Below are 17,831 nucleotides of genomic sequence, written 5' to 3'. Positions count from 1 at the left end.
AATCCCTTTGGGGTGTTCTAACGAGGGCTGTACCCTCATCGAGCGCTGTACCCCCATCGAGCGCTGTACCCCCTACGTCACGGGGGGTGCCGATTTCCTCAGAATCAGCCTATCTGGCGTCGTTCCCCCATCGAGCTTTGTACCCCCTACTAATGTGGTAAAACACGACACCGGTAACGTTGTGTGCTAAGTTTGTAAAACAAAAGACAACGTGTCTATTTTAATTGCTATTGTTGACACGAAACGTAGGCAAATCCGTTAAGGATCGACGCTGGTTTAGATGCATAATTTTGACGATTTGCCAGAGTCGATATCCGTACCGACCGTAGAACAGAATTAGCCATGGCTGCGACGCTACGCTGACTGACTAGAAAACTGGACATTCACAGCATAATCGTAGAAGTTTGACAAAACATAGGCTGCATTTTTGACTAATGGATACTCGTTTATAGTCTAGATGCTCGATGCGTTATTACGAGGTATTAAGTGTATTTTTTCGAGAGTGCTGGGGTTCCCTCCCGTGGGCTTCCCGTCCTGCAGCACTCTCTCCGGCGGGCGCCCTCTCTCGCCTCTGTCACCATCGGGCACAAGGCGGGTTCTGCAGAACAGCGGCGCAACAGCACCCGCAGTGCACAGTGCCAGGGCAATTTCTGAATAGAGCATGCACAAATGCGGCAATTTTTTAACAGAGCATGCGCAAATGCAAAACATTAGAGGGTGCACGGAATGATGGTGGGCGTGGTGCCACGTCATTATGTTTAAATGTGCGCATGCGCAACATTCCTGCACATGCGCAAAACGAGGGGGGGGACAGAGCTCGATGGGGTACAGAGCTGGATAGTACAGGGGCACTAAAGGATTCCGCACTCACTTCCACCTTCAGGCAGGTCGCAGGCAGCACCGGGCACCACCGCTGCCCGAGAAGGTCAATGCTGCAACATGGCCACCTCAATTTTGTATGGGAGGTCGAGGCAATCAAAGAGAACCGCTCCGCACCCAGCAGACCACGAGCTAATGGTATACTCTCCGACTATCCGGCCACCCTGCAGAAACAGAGGTAGGAAATCACCCATATTACCAACAACAAGAGAGTGTTAATGCAAACATCCATCACAGTAGGCAAGTAATGAATTAAACAGGCACTACTGAACTTTTAAGAAAAGAAAATTATTAACAGTAGGAAAAGATAGGGTGCACGTGCTCAAAGACCTAGCTAAAAAGAACCCTCAGGCCCCAGTGAAACACTGGTAGCCAGTTGTCTTCATTGGGCTCTCTTTGATAGCTAAGAGAAGTGACGGTGGATTAAAGAGTGTGGGCTACTCCTCAACATTATTTTAATAGGAGGGTAGCTCTAACTCTATTAAAAACAGTGTTTTGGAAAACGTGATGATTTTCCTGGACTAATGAAAGGTTGTGCAAATTAGAACCAATCAGTCCCTTAACAAAGTGCAAAAAGAAAAACTAAAAAGAGGTCAACATGTTTCTGCTTTACGAGCGCTACTCTGCTCAGCATTCGTCAGGACCAAAGGATTAATACCACTCACTGATTAGAGCACGCTAAAGCGCTCGGAACCAGTGGTGGTTGTAAGAAACAATACGACCTGTGAGTGTCGATGCTCTATGAGGACAGTCTTCCTCAATTTGAAATTCACTCCTTATTGTAGGAGCAACTGTAGTAATCTGTAGGGATGGATAGAGAGAAATCTAAGTTGTAATCCCTTAAAAATTGCATATACATTGATACAATCCAAGCATGTGCACACCACTACCTCAAACAATATGCATGCAAACGTAAGCCTTTCTTCTCAGTATTGCAATGCTAGACCTGAATTTATTGGTTGTTTCAAAATACAAACCACACTGTATCATTGTCTGTGGTGTTTTAGATAAAATGAGTTAATTAACAGGAGTAAAAAATAGCAAAAAAACACATAGCAAAAAAACAGTGCTCGAGTTCAAATAAATGAAAACCGAATTAGGAGGGGTAGCTCCTTAGCACACCTCTACATGAAGCACATAGGGCGCAGTACACTGACAGAGAGGAGGAGTCCGTTAAAAACTTACTTAGGATTCAAAGGTAATGTGCCCCATGGGCATAGCGGCAGGAGGAAAATCTTCACGTTTGGATTTCTGCCATGAAAAAGCAACAAAACAAGCGTTTCAGTAACTATGCCACAATACCGCTATTATTGCCCATACGCGTTGTCAAAGAAACATTACTTACATGTCACCAAACGCCTCTCCGCTTGTTAACCTACAGACGGCCACGTCCGCCGCCCGCAATGACAAGCGCAAAGTCAGAGCCGCCGTTAATGTAAACAAAGCAGCCGGGGGAGGATGGCGTGTGACACGGCACGTCTGATCACGTGTTCAGAGTGATCGCGTCAAATTTTTAAAGGCGCCTGTCTGTTTACAGACGTACTTGGGCGCATTTGAAGCGAGCAAATGAGCAATAAAAAGAAAAAAGAAGGAAAATAACTTGATTACAGGAATACCTCAAGGGACACGATGGCTATGGTTCAAATATGGACAGTGGCATAAATAATGCTGAAAGAAATAGGCAGATACAGTAATATGCCCATAGCAGCCCATATATTAGAAGTGTGTATTCCCCTCATAGTTAATCAGAACCTGAGTATTGTGGAGTTATTAGTTCTTATCTCAGTATTCATAGGTTAAGACACCATGAGATATGGATGGGCACTTAATTGACAGTGATGGTATTTTTAAACTATCTGCGCATAACTGATCCCCATGGGATATCATCGTTCAAGCCATTTTTATGGGTGGAAAGACGATAAACCCATCGTTGCTCCTTCTCATATAAAGTACCCTCGTCCTTAGTGTTCAACTGTTCGATTATGACCCATTTGACATCATTAGGACAATGGCCTTGCTCAAGAAAATGAGTAGTCATTTTAGTGGTGTTCCTCCCACATCGGATGTTGCTGCGATGTTCTCCTATTCTGGTCTTAATTTTTCTAGTGGTCATCCCTACATATCTGAGACCACACGGACATGTAATTAAGTAGATGACGTTACTTGAATGACGTCGTGTGGCCTCGTAGGTACCATGTTTTACCCTCTTCCAATTGTAGCGTTTTCGTGGATGGTGTAAGATGGCATACACCACACCCCCCACAGGGGTAATGACCGGTGATAGAAGGCAAACCCCAAGCATTCAAAACAGAAGCATCATGTGTGGGTTGATTAGTTCTAGGGCGAGTGTGTACTAGAACATCATGCAGACTCCTATCTCTTTTATATGAAAAGAGTGGTTTCCGCCAATTTCTTCCATTGCTGGTCAGAATCTGCCAGTGTTTACCAATACAGCGGCTTACAGAGTTGGAAATATTGTTGTAAGTGGTTACACAGGTCAGGGGGACCTCCGATTCACCATGTTTCTCATTGTCTTCCAATAGAGCTTCTCTGTTATTATTTCTTGCTCTTTTGCGGCTCTTTCGTAAGATTTTCCTGGGATAGCCTATTTGTTCTAATTTAGTTGTGAGGTCATCTGCTTGTTTGTTGAAATCCGTGGTGTTGCTACAATTTCTTCGGACACGTAAATATTGGCCGAATGGGAGATTTTCCCGTAGTGAGCGCGGGTGAAAACTCGTGAAGTGCAAGAGATTATTCCTACTAGTGGGTTTCACCCGGCAGCTCCGCCGCACTCACCGCAGCCTGGTCATCAGTAACACCGACATGGACAGCGGCACGGCCCCGTCACCACGTGGAAGCCCCAGAACTTGCCTGAGCCTCGTAGCCGCCCTCAGGCTCCACGCCACCGGACAGCTCTCACCGCAGAAGTTAGGCAGCAGCCAGCCAGAGCACGGCAGACGCGGGAGGGGGGATAATGCCGCACCACCCACACCAGTATCCCCTCAGCAACCAGCAGCAGTGGGCTAAAATTGATTTTTAGGATTAGAACACAGGATAATTGAAGGATAGTGTTCCGGACTGCGGGAGCCTCAACGAGCCGCGGCCATTCCGCAAGCGCGCCACCTAGCGCCCCTGGCATATGCGAGTCCTGCAGTGGGACCTGAAGTTCCATTGAGTGCCGCATTAGGGTAACCTCTCCGACATGGTCCAGATCTCGGACAGTACTGCAAAAGATCTGCAATGGTGGTTAACACACCGCGATTGGGTCAGTGGCAGAAGTGCCATTGACCGTAGTCCAGAAGTCTGATTTGTCATCTTGGCAGCCAGGCATCCCTCAACCATGTCGGTGTCAGTTATGATAGGTGCTTTGTTTAATATTTCAATTGCTATAAAGTATGAAAAATGTTGAAACTATACCCCAGGCATTCTCTGCCTTTCAGAAGGGGCAGTAAAAGGTAAGTTTTCATGAACAGTAATATACTAAAGGGCTTGGGTATCTATAGCTGTCAAAGCATTAAGTAGATCAAACAATTGTTGCAACTCTCATCTACTGTTCTTGATTTTAAGAATTGATTTTGGGGATTTTGATGTCCATGGTCATATTTCATGTTGGTTTGGAGTTAAATGTTGTTAATTCAGGTTCTCAATCAACAACTTTTAGGAACTTGAGCTTGATGTTTGAAATGATATATTCTGAATCCAACTTCTGGGACTCTAGATAAAGTACCACTTAGGATTTTTTTTTGCAATGCAAGGTACCATTAGGGATGCTTCAGAGGTTAATCGGTTACTAGAAACCGTCCTGTGACTCTGCTAGGAGTGTTCACCTATCTTCTCTCTATCGGTCATCGTGTTCTCAATTGAGTGACGAATTGTTGATTTTTATTTTTATACATTTTTTTTTATCCTTCTGCCACCATAGTCTTTAAAGCATGCTTAAATCCTTTACCAGTAATGATCCCAGGAAGGTATTGGTTTCTCAAACTTATCTGAAAGACACTTTAGTGATAGATTCCTTACCTTAGAATATCCCCAGGCGTCAGACTGGATCCGGAAAGTTTTCGCTAGCAGTACCTCTGCGCATCAGTAGTTGGCATTGTGCGGCTCCGCGTCCGTCGCTGGCGTCTTATGCCCTGTGATGACGTCACGGAGACTACTTAGGCGCCACCCATTCGCGCTGACGTCAGTTCTTTCTTTTTCCGCGCCAGTAAGCGCAGATCCGGTTAAAGCACATACTGTGGTCACTTTTTGACTACTTTTTTGGAGACTTTTGCCTCTTGTGGTTCTTCTCTGGTGCACGTAGGGATGCCTGGGTTTAAGTCATGTCGGGCCTGCAGTCGCAATATGTCGGTGGCGGACCCCCATGACGTCTGTCTCTACTGCCTGGAGCGCGACCATGTCTCCCGGTCCTATTTGGCCCCGAAGGCCTTGAGGGAGCGACGCTTGAAGTTGCTTGAGGTTCGGCACTCGTCCCAGCACTGCTCCCGGTCCAGGGGCTGTTCTAGGGAACGCTCGCGGGGCATCCATCATCGCTCCCCTGGCTCTAAGTCTTCACCCTCTGATTCAGGTAAGATACAACACAAAAAGAAGTCGAAGAAGCGTTGTCGCTCTCCGACGTCCTCCCGTCAGTCCCCGGATGCGGACGAGGGGGACAGGGGTTTTGCCCCTGCTGCTCCTTCGGAGCCTGGGAGTCCCGCGGCCTACCTGCCTTACCCGGGTCAGCCGGCGACTCCCGCACAGGTGCAAGAGTTTATTGCTATCATGGACTCCCTGTTTAGGCCATGCGCTCCTGCTGGTGCGCCTTTGCGCCCCACGGTCCCGTGTCAGGATCCTGCCGGACCATCAACTCCACCGGCAGCTCCAGCCTCCACAGCGCAGGATCCTGCGACATTTGTTTCGGCCACTGCGCTACGAGGTCCCACGCTGCTGCAATCCGGCCCCCGCGCCATCCTCTGCTCCGCTCATGGCACGGCAGTGGATCCCCATCTGGGATCTGAATTGGGACACAGCGCCGGTTTGGCCGTTCCCCGCACAGTTTGTTCCCTCCCCGGTACCTGTCCCGCCGCTGTGGTCTGCGCCACATACGGCGGAGGTGGAGTTTGACTGAGAGGAGTCCGAGGACCCTCTTGCTTGTTATTGTGACTGAGCAGGATTCGGCGGGGGACTTGGAGGTGGCTGGCTGCCTCAACGTCTCCTCTGATCCGGGGTTTGCCTCTCCCCCGCCCACTATGGAGGAAGGTGCCTCGTATACAGTGGTGCTCCGTTGGGCAGCTGAGGTCCTTAACCTTGATCTCCCTATGGTGGCCCTAAAGACTAATCTCCTCACTGAGGTACTCCAGTCGGCGTCCACTTCATCGGAGCCACTGCTGCTCATTAATGACGCCCTCACTGACGTCTTGATGGGCACTTGGTTGTGGCCGGCCACAGGGGACCCAGTGGATAAGAACATCGCCAGGCGTCCTCACTGGGTGACCCTGCCTTTCTGACCACTCGCCCTACGCCCGAGAGTCTGGTCATTCAAGCTTCGACGTCCCAGAGTGCCTTTCCCATGGCTCCGCCAGATAAGGACTTTAAGAATCTGGAGCAGTTCGGCAAGCGGTTGTTCTCTTCGGCCAGCTTAGGGCTGCAGCCGGTGACCACCCCATGTCTGTTGGGCTGCTACTCCCACGCAGTGTGGGAAACCTTTACTCCGGTGTTACCTCAGTGCCCGGAGGAGGTCCAGGCTGTGCTGTCTCAGCCTGAGGCCGAGGGTAAGGAAGCGGCTAAATTCGCCATTCGTTGTGGCTTAGACACCGCAGACTCGCTCGGTAGGGCAATTTCCACGGCTGTGGTGCTTCGTCACCACGCCTGGTTGAGATCTACCGGGTTCTCCCCGGACGTCCAGAGCTCGCTCATGGACATGCCCTCTGCTGGCACTCGTCTGTTCGGTGAGAAGGCCGACAGTGCGCTGGAGCGTTTTAAGGACTCTCGAGCTACAGCCTAGTCTTTTGGCCTTTCCGCCACATGCCCGGCCACGTCTACTTTTCATTCCTTTCGTGGCCATGGAAGGGGCGCCCCAGCCCGCTCGTGTAGTGAATTGTAAATTCAGTATTTGTAAAGCGCAAACAGCTACCCGAAGGCATGCCGGCGCTGGGGGCCGTCAGGAAGATTAAGCAAGCTATTGCTCAGTCGCATGGTGCTGGGCTAACCTGGTGCCGGGGATCGAACTGTGAGCCCGAGATTCCAGCATCAGTCGCCCTGGCCGCGGCGCCATACCTCGTCCCTGCTCAGAACCAAACTCTGCGTGGCCATAGGCATGGAGGGCGCCATGGCGGCTCCGGAGGCCGGCGTGAGGGTCAGTCCACCTCCGCCCCCGCGACGTCCGCCTCAAAGCCTTCCTAGTGTGAACTTCGGGTCGCACCCCACGCCAGGGGGTGGCAGGATGCGGCATCACCTTCCCCATTGGCATTCTGTCACTTCCGACAAGTGGTTGCTGCAACTCATCCAGAGGGGCTACTCCCTCCCCTGCAAGTCTACCAACCACCCCCCCTCCCTCTCCCCCCCCCCCCCTCCCCGGCCGTGCCACCTCAGTTACACCACATGTCGGGGATCCACTTTGTGCTTCTCCAGCTGAAAGTTATGGCCCTCTTGGCCAAGGTGGCCATCGAGCGCGTTCCTAGTCTGACATGGTTGTTGTTCCCACTACTTTCTGGCCCCCACAGACAAAGGGGGCTTGCGCCCCATCTTGGACCTCAGGAACATCAATTGCTTCCTCCGAAAGGAGAAGTTCAAGATGTTTACTCTGGCTAAGGTCTTGACTGCCCTCATCCCTGGAGACTGGATGGTAGCGTTGAACTTGCAGGACACATATTTTCACTTCCCCGTCCTGCTGACCCACCGACGTTACCTGCAGTTCACAGTAGGCAAGGAGCATTTTCAGTTTGCCATGCTCCCCTTCAGCCTCACCAGCGCCCCTCGAGTGTTCACGAAAGTGATGGCGGTGGTCGCAGCTCACCTGTGCCGGTCGGGTGTCAGTCTTCCCCCTACCTCGACGACTGGTTGTTGAAGGCGGGCTCACCCCAGGCAGTCGTCACTCACCTTCAAACTACGGCCGACCTCCTGTATTCGCTGGGGTTCTCCAACGTGCCGAAGTCGCACCAGAGTCCCTCTCAGAAGCTCCCCTTTATCGGAGCGGTTCTGGATTTGACACGGTTTCGGGTTTATGCTCCCGAGCTGCGAGTCCGGGATATACAGGCTATGATTCAGATCTTTCAGCCTCTGCCCCGGGTTTCAATCAGGAGGACCCTCCGGCTCCTGGGCCTGATGGCCTCCTGCTAGTGCAGCATGCCAGATGACAAATGCAAGCTCTGCAGTGGGACCTGAAGTTCCAGTGGGCGCAGCATCAGGGCAACCTGTCCGATCATGTTCAGATCTCGGTGGGCACTGCATGACAATTGCACTGGTGGCTCACGAATCGCAATTGGGTCAATGGCAGATCCCTCTCCCTTCCCCAACCTGAGCACCCAGTGGTGACGGATGCGTCTCTCCTGGGCTGGGGAGGCCACTTGGGAGAGGAGGAGATCAGAGGCCTCTGGTCTCCGGCGGAGTCCCGACTCCATATCAACCTTTTGGAGCTTCGGGCGATCCGACTTGCTCTGAAGGCATTCCTTCCCTCTGTTCGGGGAAGTGTGGTGCAGGTGTTCACGGACAACACCACCGCCATGTGGTATTGCAACAAGCAGGGTGGGGTCCTGGTCCGTATGTCGGGAGGCTCTGTGCCCCTGGACATGGCTGGAACATCAAGGCATTACCTTGGTGGTTCAACACCTGGCAGGTTCTCTGAACGCCAGGGCGGACGAACTCGGCCACCGGTGCTTGATGGATCATGAATGGCGTCTGAACTCTGACGTGGCGCAAGGTCTCTTTTAGCAGTGGGCAGAACCTTGGTTAGATCTATTCGCCACCAAAGAGAGCACGCAATGTCATCAGTTCTGCACGTTGGAATTTCCAAGGGGGCACTCGCTCGGCGACGCTTTTCATTGCAAGTGGAGTTGCGGTCTGTTGTAGGCCTTTCCGCCTATACCACTTCTGCCCAGAGTGCTGAAGAAGATTCAGCGCGACCGGGCCCAAGTCCTTCTTGTGCCTCCGGATTGGGCACAAAGATACTGGTATCCTGAGCTACTCAACATGACCATCGATCCCCCAATCCGACTGCCCCTTCAGGAGGATCTTCTGTCGCCGCAGCAGGGGACGGTCTGTCTCCACCCGAACTTTTCCAGCCTCCACCTCCATGCGTGTAGATTGAGCGGCGACAGTTGACAGCTTTCGATCTTCCTCCCGAAGTCTGTGATGTCATTCTGGCAGCCAGACGGTATACTCCTGCAGGTGGAACAAGTTTGTGGCATGGTGCACAGCAAAGTCTGGATCTCTTTTCTGCCCCTCTTTCTGAGGTCCTTCTGTTCCTACTATCCTTGGCCCAGCAGGGCTCTGCTCTGGGCACTACCAAAGGTTATCTTTCGGCCATCTCTGCCTTTCTAAGGCTTCCAGACCAGCTTTCTCTTTTTAAGTCTCTGATTGTTAGCCGTTTCCTGAAAGTCATTACGCACACATTTCCTCCTGTGCCATTCAATATACCTCAATGAGACCTAAACCTTGTCTTGACATATCTGATGTGCGCTCCCTTCGAGCCCCTGCATAACTGTCCTTTGCGTCTTCTCACTCTCAAGACGGCTTTCCTGGTAGCTATCACCTCTGCCAGAAGAGTGAGTGAGTGAGTTCCAGGCCCTTTCGTCCAAACCTCCTTTCCTTTCATCCGGACAAGCTGGTTTTAAGGACCCGTCCTTCTTTCTTGCCGAAGGCTGTCAAGCCCTTCCACATCGGGAACACAATCACTTTGCCCACCTTCTTTCCACCTCTGCATCCTTCAAAAGGGGAAGAGTGGCTCCACCGTCTGGACCCAAAACGTGCGTTCTCGTTCTATCTGATGCGCACACAACAATTCCTGGTGGATGACCAGCTCTTTGTTGGCTACGTTGGTGCCTAAAAAGGTTGTGCCGTGCACAAACGGACCATCTCTCTGTGGGTCGTTCTCTGCATCAAGGCCTATTACTCGTTGGCTAAGAAGGAGCCTCCAGTGGGGCTGCGTGCTCATTCCACCAGGGCAACAGCAGCCACTACTGCCTTGGGCAGCGGGGTTCCCTTACAGGACATTTGTCTGGCAGCTACGTGAGCCTAGCTGCACACGTTTACCAAGCATTACTGCCTTGACAGTCAAGTCCAGAGAGACTGCTTCTTTGGCCGTTCTGTTCTCCATGAGTATCTGGTGTAATCCTGTTCGCAGAGCCAACACCGGGGTTGGTATTGCTGGGGTATCTATTCTAAGGTAAGGAATCTATCACTAATGTGACTCTTTCAGATGCACAAGTTACTACTTGTGTAACAACATATCTGTAAGAGATATTAGTGATAGATTCCTTACCACCACACCCATCCTCCCCGTTCTGCGACCTGATTTCTAGGGTTAAGGACATCCCTTTCAGGGCCCTAGTTTCTTGGCACCAGTGGTCAGTTTCTTGCATGGCTCTGCGTTCCTGGCACGGAAAGTAGTGTACAGAACTGACCGTGTGCATGGGTGGCGCCTAAGTAGTCTCTGTGACGTCTTTTCGGCCCATACGACGCCAGCGATGGGCGTGGAGCCGCACAATGCCACATACTGACGCGCAGAGGTACTGCTAGCGTAAATTTTCCGGATCCAGTCTGACGCCTGTGGATATTCTAAGGTAAGGAATCTATCACTAACTAATGTCTCTTACAGATATATCGTTACACAAGTAGTAACTTGTGCTTTAAGCCTAGATCAGCAGGGTTTTCATCTAGCACTCAAAGCACGGTCACCCTTCGACCTCTTAGTGTGTGTATCCATTTATACATCACATCAGTTCAATGTATATATCGTCACATGGACATGTGTATTTGCGTCAACAGATGTGCAGGTAATGGCCTGTGTCCACCTTTTTAGATATCAGCTGTAATGGATGTAGATGTCCACTTCCGTTTCCAAATCTGCAGAACGGTATCTGGTAAAGGGACTATGTATTGCACACACCCTTTAACCTATATCAAGATCATAATAAGTATTCATTAATTTAAAGTATGTGCTTCTACCTCCTTGAATTTTAAATTATGTAAGTCAGTCTTTGAAAAGTCTTACATCTGAGAAATGTCGTCTTTTCACTTGTAGGTTTTCGGATTCCTTAATTTGATACTGTGGGCTGGAAATGCTTGGTTTGTTTTCAAGGAAACCAGGTTAGCAACCCCTCCACCAGAGAACCCTGCCACTCAAAGTCCTGGAAATATCCCATCGCCTTGAGCAGTATAATTAAAGGAAACGTGTGAAGCGTGTTTCATTACATTGCCTTGCCGGGTGTTTAGTCACCTCATTTATGTAACTAAAAGAAGTTTTGATAACTTGATAAATCAGTGGATAAAACTGCGTTCTGCTGTTCATACTGTAATGTGCCAAATGAGTAAACAAATGTTCTACCCTGTTAAAACATGTTATCATATGTAAGCTTGTTTCTTATCACTGTTTACAGCCTGTAAAGCATACAACTTTGCTTCTCCCTTTGATTTTGTGTGTGTATAATATGCTCTGGTGTTTCTCACTTCTCTATTTGTTCCATTCAACATTGGATAGGTTTTATTTTAAAGAACCACATTAAAATGAAACAATGTAATATTGCTATTGTCTTTATGACTATAAAATATTTTTTCAAGTTGATAGTTCTATTACAAACACTAGTGATTTTAATGGTTGTAAACATCCTCCAAATGTAAAATGCAGAGTCAAGAGTTTCTCCTATAATGTTTGAAAAGTGCTTGTACAGAAAACTTAGATGTGTGATGTTTTTTGGAATTGTTAATGTCTTTCATAAAGTAACTTGGTGGCTTGTTTATTGGATACTTATCTATCACTGTGAGCACGTTGAAGGCAAAGTTAAATGTATGGCCTTGCAGTTATTCTTTATCACATTTGTTTTCATGACCCTTTGTGGGTTCAGATTTCCATTCAAACGACTTGCATTTCAATAGTTATACCAAATTTAATGTTTCTGTATCTATGAACACAATATTAAAGAGATACAAATGTATTTTGTTTTGTTATCATTTTGTTTAAAAGAATAGGGTAAAAGTCATGAAGTAACAATACATCCGCTGCAGAGAATGTGTGTGAGGGACATGACAAGTTTCATCCTTGAAAGCCTGAAACTCAGATTCCCCCAAATTGCAACATACAGCTCTTGCAAATATAGGTGGCAGCGGCTTCTAATGGATATTTATAACCATAGATTACTCATTTTAGGAATATACCTAGGTATCAGACTGAATATAGCAAATTTTCTCCGCATTGCTTCTGCATACTGTTTTGGTGGTGCCATGTGGCTCTGCGATGACTCGGTTTCACCCCAGAAGTGGCAGAGTAAATCTGCATATAGGCGTAACCCCTGAGTGCTGGTTTGTTCCTTTCCTTCCGCAGCATTTAAAATGCATCCCAAAACTGTACTCTCAAATTTCAGTTTTCTAACAACTTTAAAAAAAATCATCATACTCATGTGAGGGATACCAGCAGACTAAACGATTCAAGCTGTGCCATGACTGCCGGAAACCAATGTTGGTCATGGACCCGCATGACATGTCCTTTTGGTGCTTGTGCTCTTGTCATGACTCAGTAATGTGATATATGCGCCATTATGCACGCAAAGGTGATCCTGGAGTGGTTGTGAAACTTTCACAGAGTAAAAGTAGTTGAAGTAGGTGGTCTGTTCACAATTCTGTTCAAGGATTTGGCTCCCCGCGAAGACCTTTTCGTGCTCAAAGTCTTACGGTAAGTCGAAAATGTGCCATAAGGGCAAGAAGGCCAAGCGAGACTCAACCCTATCCCACCACATGAAATCAGGCGAAGAGGGGCAAGAGCGTCCATGTAAAAGTTATACTGACTCCAGTGCTGTTGCAGTGCTTCCCTAATTTCCCAGGCTGTTATCGACCCAGTAGCAAATTTTGACCTTGAAGGAGATAATGTTGCTGCTTTTTCAGATACTTCTGGCTCCATTTGCCGGGCTTCTGGCCCCATTGAGTTATGAGGGTGTCAAGTTAGACTTCTGCCGGAGGGTCTTTCCTCTATGTCAAATGTACCTGTAAGGCCTGTAACTGGACCCATTCTGACTCCAATTCATGAATCCACTCCAGCCCCAGTGTCCATGCCATTTCGTTCAGTGCTGATACAGATTCCGCTGGCTTAGGAACATAATCCGAAGGGTGATATCTGATCCTCAAGTGATCTGCTTGTCCAAGGTCTGCCGCCTTATGAGATCACAAATGTGCAACCAGTCAATCTGAAGCCATATTCTTATCTTTGACCTCTTCTTGAGCCTCACTCACTACTATCTGAGATTAGAGGCCTTATTTGGCTCAGACTCTGATGCAGTTCTGGGCATGCTAAATGTTCTTTGTGACTCTAAATATGACTGAGCAGACAACCTGTACCTCCTTAGTACTGATATGTGTATACCTGGGATTGCAAAAGGCCGGTGGGCTTGATGTATCCAGTAAGAAAATAGGGTGTATTATATGGTGTGGTTGTGTGACCTCACTGTGTAATACACTTACCTACCCTTATATATCTAGTATGTTTTGCCTATCAAATGTTCGGCTCAACCCTGGGGGCTATGGCACTGAGCAGCAAGACTTACACAAAGGAACTAGTGTAAAACATTTAAACCGCACTAAAACAATTGAAAAATAAATAGACAAAACACTTAAATCTGAAACCAATTTATAAAAACAGACTTTTTATATGAATTTAGACACTAGAACGAAGAAGATCCACCGGCGGGTTCTAGAGATGGATTTAACAAGTAATATTAAATCAAAGCATTTTCACGCAACCACGAACAAGCCTTGGCAAATTCAACAAATTTGACATTTAGGAACTTATTCAAGGAAAACTGGGTGTCAATGCGATTAGGTAAAAGTACTTGAGGCAACCAATACAGGCAAGGAGCTGGTCAGGGAGACCAGCAATGTTATTAGAAACTTTCAATTCCACAGAAGCAGTCCAGGCACTTTATCCACGTTGAAATGGAGTCCTATGGAGTGGTCTCAATACAAGGGATGGAGGATGCTGAAGATGCTCTAAGAAAGCTATGGATGGGGCTCTGTCGACTGGCGTCTTCCTGCAGGCTCTCCTTGGTTGATGAAGAGATTGTAGTTGCAGAGTTGACGTCCCACAAGGTCCTCTCTTTTCTGACTGAAGTCTAGTCGCCCTGTGTTGCAGTAGAAGGTCAATCCGCTCTGGTTTGATGATGCATCGTCTGAGGGTCCCATCACTCCCGGGTTCAGCAAACTCTGGTGCAACTCTGTCCTTGGTGCTGCCCAGTGGCCGTGGTATAGGCTTGAAGTCTTTGGTCTACCAACTTGTCCCTGCAGGCTTCTGCAGCTGTTGTGTCTCTGTCCTGCAAACAGGAGGCAGTTGGCTGACCCTTAGTGTCTTTGCTTTGCTGGGCTCTGGAGACACCTTCTCCTTGAGCAGGACACAACAGACACAGTCTTTTCCTCTGCTAGCCAGCAGGTGCCGTCTTCTTTAGTGCAGCCTTTCCTTGGTCGTCCTTCGGTGCAGCAGGCCAATCTTCCTTTGGTCCTTCCAGTCAATATAGTTCTGAGGTCTGGGTACCCGGGGTGCTCCTTTTGTGCTTGAAAAATACCTTCAGGGCAAGATTCTTTTGGTAGCCATTGGGCTACCACGTCCTCTCCTATCTGGTGACCACTTTCTGTCGAGTGTGCATCTGGCTATCCCAGGATGCACCATTCTGCCCACTCCCAAGATGTCATGACCCCTCTTTTGGTGTTCAGACTACACTAGTCCACCCCTGGCATGTTGCTACCTCAGAAGTACTCGCTCCTGGGGAAACCGGTGTGGCAACTGTTTCACTCACTGCTCCCCGTGCCAGCATGACTGCCTAAACAGTGGTACAGCACTACTCCCTAGTGTTACACATCTGTCACCTCAAAGGCGGCTTCACCTTTTAAGCCTGCCTTTTGGGCTAGTAACTAAGTGGCTTCCTGTAGGAGGAGGTAACACCTCCCTGGCTGTTCAACATCTCATTGTTCTCATTTCTGAGAGTTGTTGGCGCCTCTCTCCAGGAGGGCAGAAAGTTGTCTTGTGGAACAGGCTCCTTTTGTGCCCCGGAAAGTCCTAGGAGTTGTAAAGGCAACAAAATGGCAGTTTTATATAAGCTGCACACTGAAACAAGTCAAGTTAATTTCAACTTGAGAGACCAGTCTGGCTTAATGTAACGAGTTGTTTGAGACCTCGGAGTGCCCACTTTGGCCTCACCGTTCAGGAGTTACCACAGCTCATGTGCTCCACAATTGGGCGACCAAGTCTTTCCCGGGTTGAAAACTGCAGTTTTGTGTGTTTACTGTCAGTACATTTAAGGTGCATGTCCTGGCTGTGTCCTATGTATGCTTGCAATTTTAAAGTTGTTCTAGCAGTGCAGACCTGCTCTGCCCGTCTGCAGCGGTGGCTTGTGGGGCTCATTGTACTTGGGGGCGGGGCGGGGGGGGGGGGGGGGGGTTCTTCCAAGGTGGGACAACCAGTCCTGCAAGACCGGGGGTACCCCTCCTGGCTTATTTATTTATTGAGTTTTATATAGCGCTGGCTAGACCCGTGAGTATCAGGGTGCTTTACATGAGGAAGAAACATTGTTTCAGAACATGGTTGATAAGTTACATCAGTTACTGGAGGTTAGTTACAGGAATTATATAAATACTAAAGCTTAGAATAATGGAGGGAAGAAGCGGGGGAGGGTATAGGAGGCACCGCGGGGAGACTTGGAAAAACAGTGTCCGGCGTCAGGCTGGGTACGTGACGGCCAATGGGTGAACCAGAGCCAAACTACTCTATAGCTGCATGGGACAGCTCTACCGGTCATTGGCCAAAGGTTGTTCAGGCACTGCAGTACATACAGAAAGGTTATAGTTTCTGCCTAGGGGGCCATAATCAAGAAAGTTCCAACAAGCGCGCCGGTCATGGTGTACGGGGCTGTGCTCCCAGCGGTAATGGGGTAATAACCCAGGCTCCGCTGTGTTAGACTCCCTTGTCACTGTGGACTCTCTCAGAGTGGTCTCTGAGACTCCAGAGCATACATGCTGGATCCCTCCCCAACAAGGGGTGAGTGCTTTGGAAAAGGGCCCACTCATGATGGCCATTATTAGAAAATTGGTGTGTCAGATGTCCCCAGAGGCAGCCATTTTTGAACAAATTTCGGTGCAATAGATCGGACTAGCTGGTTCGGACATTTTGATTCGTAGTGAGGGCCTCTTTTATTTCTCATCTAGGGGTGTTGGTAGAAAGTCATTTATTTGTTTCTGCTTGAGGGGTGAAGACCTCTTTCTACTTCGCTTCAATAGCTCGGACTAGCTGGCTCGGTCATTTTGATTCCTCTTGTCCTGTGGCTGCTTCCATGTCCAGAAAGAGGTCGAGCAAAGACCTGGCAAGCCGGGCAGCTTTTGCTTTACTGATGGAGTTCAGGAAAGGTCGGACATACTTCAGAAGACCCCCTAGCTCTGCAGCCTGCCCAGTTTTGGCCAGGAGTCCCCCAAGCTCCAGTATGCTCTGCTCTTTGACCCACACCGCTTCTTCATCACTGTCCTGGATATGTCGCTTTACGATAGAATGCAGGATGTGGATGCTCTCGTCCAGGTCCGTGCTGAGCAGGGTCTGCTCCTGCTGAAACTCGACTACCGCAGCGCCCGCCATCTTCCACTCAACTCAGCACCAGCCTCCGCACAGCCAGGCGACTGGTAAATTTACATGCCCTAGTTACCAGGGTACTATATACCAAGAACTTGCAGGTAAGTTAGCCATTTCCAATTGGGTACAGTCAATTCTACATACACTTTAGGGTCAGGGCACTGGTACAGTGGTCTGATTAGCAGGCCTACGTGCACTCGGAGTTGAAATCCCAGCATCCGTCAAAAACCTTGGGGGTTTCTATACAAAAAGAGGCATATCCCCAGAGACTTAGCTAGTATCGCTAACTGGACCACCCACTGAAAAAAATGTCTTTCACAGTGGCTATGTAAAGGGCAGTAGAAAAGCTTAAAAGACCCAAGTGTTAAATTAAGCTTCCTCAACATGGTTCAACTTCTCATAAGCCATTATTATTACTATAAACACCCTTATGCCCACTTGGTCCAGCTGTCCTTGGGCCCTTTATTATTATTGTTATAATAATTATTATAATATCTTGTATAGTGCATAGCTATCTAAAAAGGGTTGCCCAACATGTAGGCAAGGAGGTAGGATCTTGCGGAGTGAGAAGTGATCAGAACAACCAAATTTTCATATTCTTTGTGGAAGGTGAGCAGTGATGGCAGCTTCTCAGGGTCATGGTCAGAATTTTAAACAGCTCAGGGCCCAAGTGTGAGAAAGAGGGACCGCGAGCCAATTGAACTCTGGTAACTTTGCAGCGCTACTGATTGCTCGAATGAAGGGAACGAATTGGATTAGGTACCACCACTTCTTGATGGTAAAGTGGACCAATACTCAACCTATCTTTATGCATAAGCACAAGGCTTTGAACTTTATGCGTTTGTCAACCAGTGAAGATCGCAAAGGAGATGTGACGAGGCATGTTTAGTAAGATAATATAGCACCCTGTCAGCAGAGTTCTGGATGACCTGTAGCGGTCTAATTGAAGTATTGTTTGCCCCTAAATAGAGGATGTTCCCATTATACAGTCTTGATGAAATAAAGGCCTGGATGACCGTCCTTTGGGCTTAAAAAGGGAGCATCCAGATGATTTTAGTGATCGCAAAGCGGGTAGAAACCACCTTGGCGATTTCAGATTTCATTGACTGATCTAGCCAAAAACCAAGTTTCCTGAAATGTGCCTACGGTCTCAGGCCAAAAC

At 48.5% G+C, this 17,831-nt stretch overlaps 1 protein-coding gene across 1 annotated transcript in view; it reads left to right on the top strand.

Annotated features, from left to right (window-relative positions):
- SYPL1 (synaptophysin like 1) overlaps positions 1-12,008 on the top strand; it is a 276,287-nt gene extending 264,279 nt beyond the window's left edge. Inside the window, exon 6 of the mRNA XM_086967099.1 lies at positions 11,099-12,008. Within this exon, the coding sequence (XP_086823225.1) occupies positions 11,099-11,227 (129 nt within the window). The 3' untranslated portion in view covers positions 11,228-12,008. The remainder of the gene's footprint in view (positions 1-11,098) is intronic.
- Positions 12,009-17,831: the final 5,823 nt, after the last annotated feature.

The sequence above is a fragment of the Lissotriton vulgaris genome, chromosome 1_1, assembly GCF_964263255.1.
Source record: "Lissotriton vulgaris chromosome 1_1, aLisVul1.2, whole genome shotgun sequence".
Taxonomy (NCBI): Eukaryota; Metazoa; Chordata; class Amphibia; order Caudata; family Salamandridae; genus Lissotriton; species Lissotriton vulgaris.
Note: the sequence above shows the minus strand (reverse complement) of the source record. Positions and strands in the feature narration are given on the sequence as shown.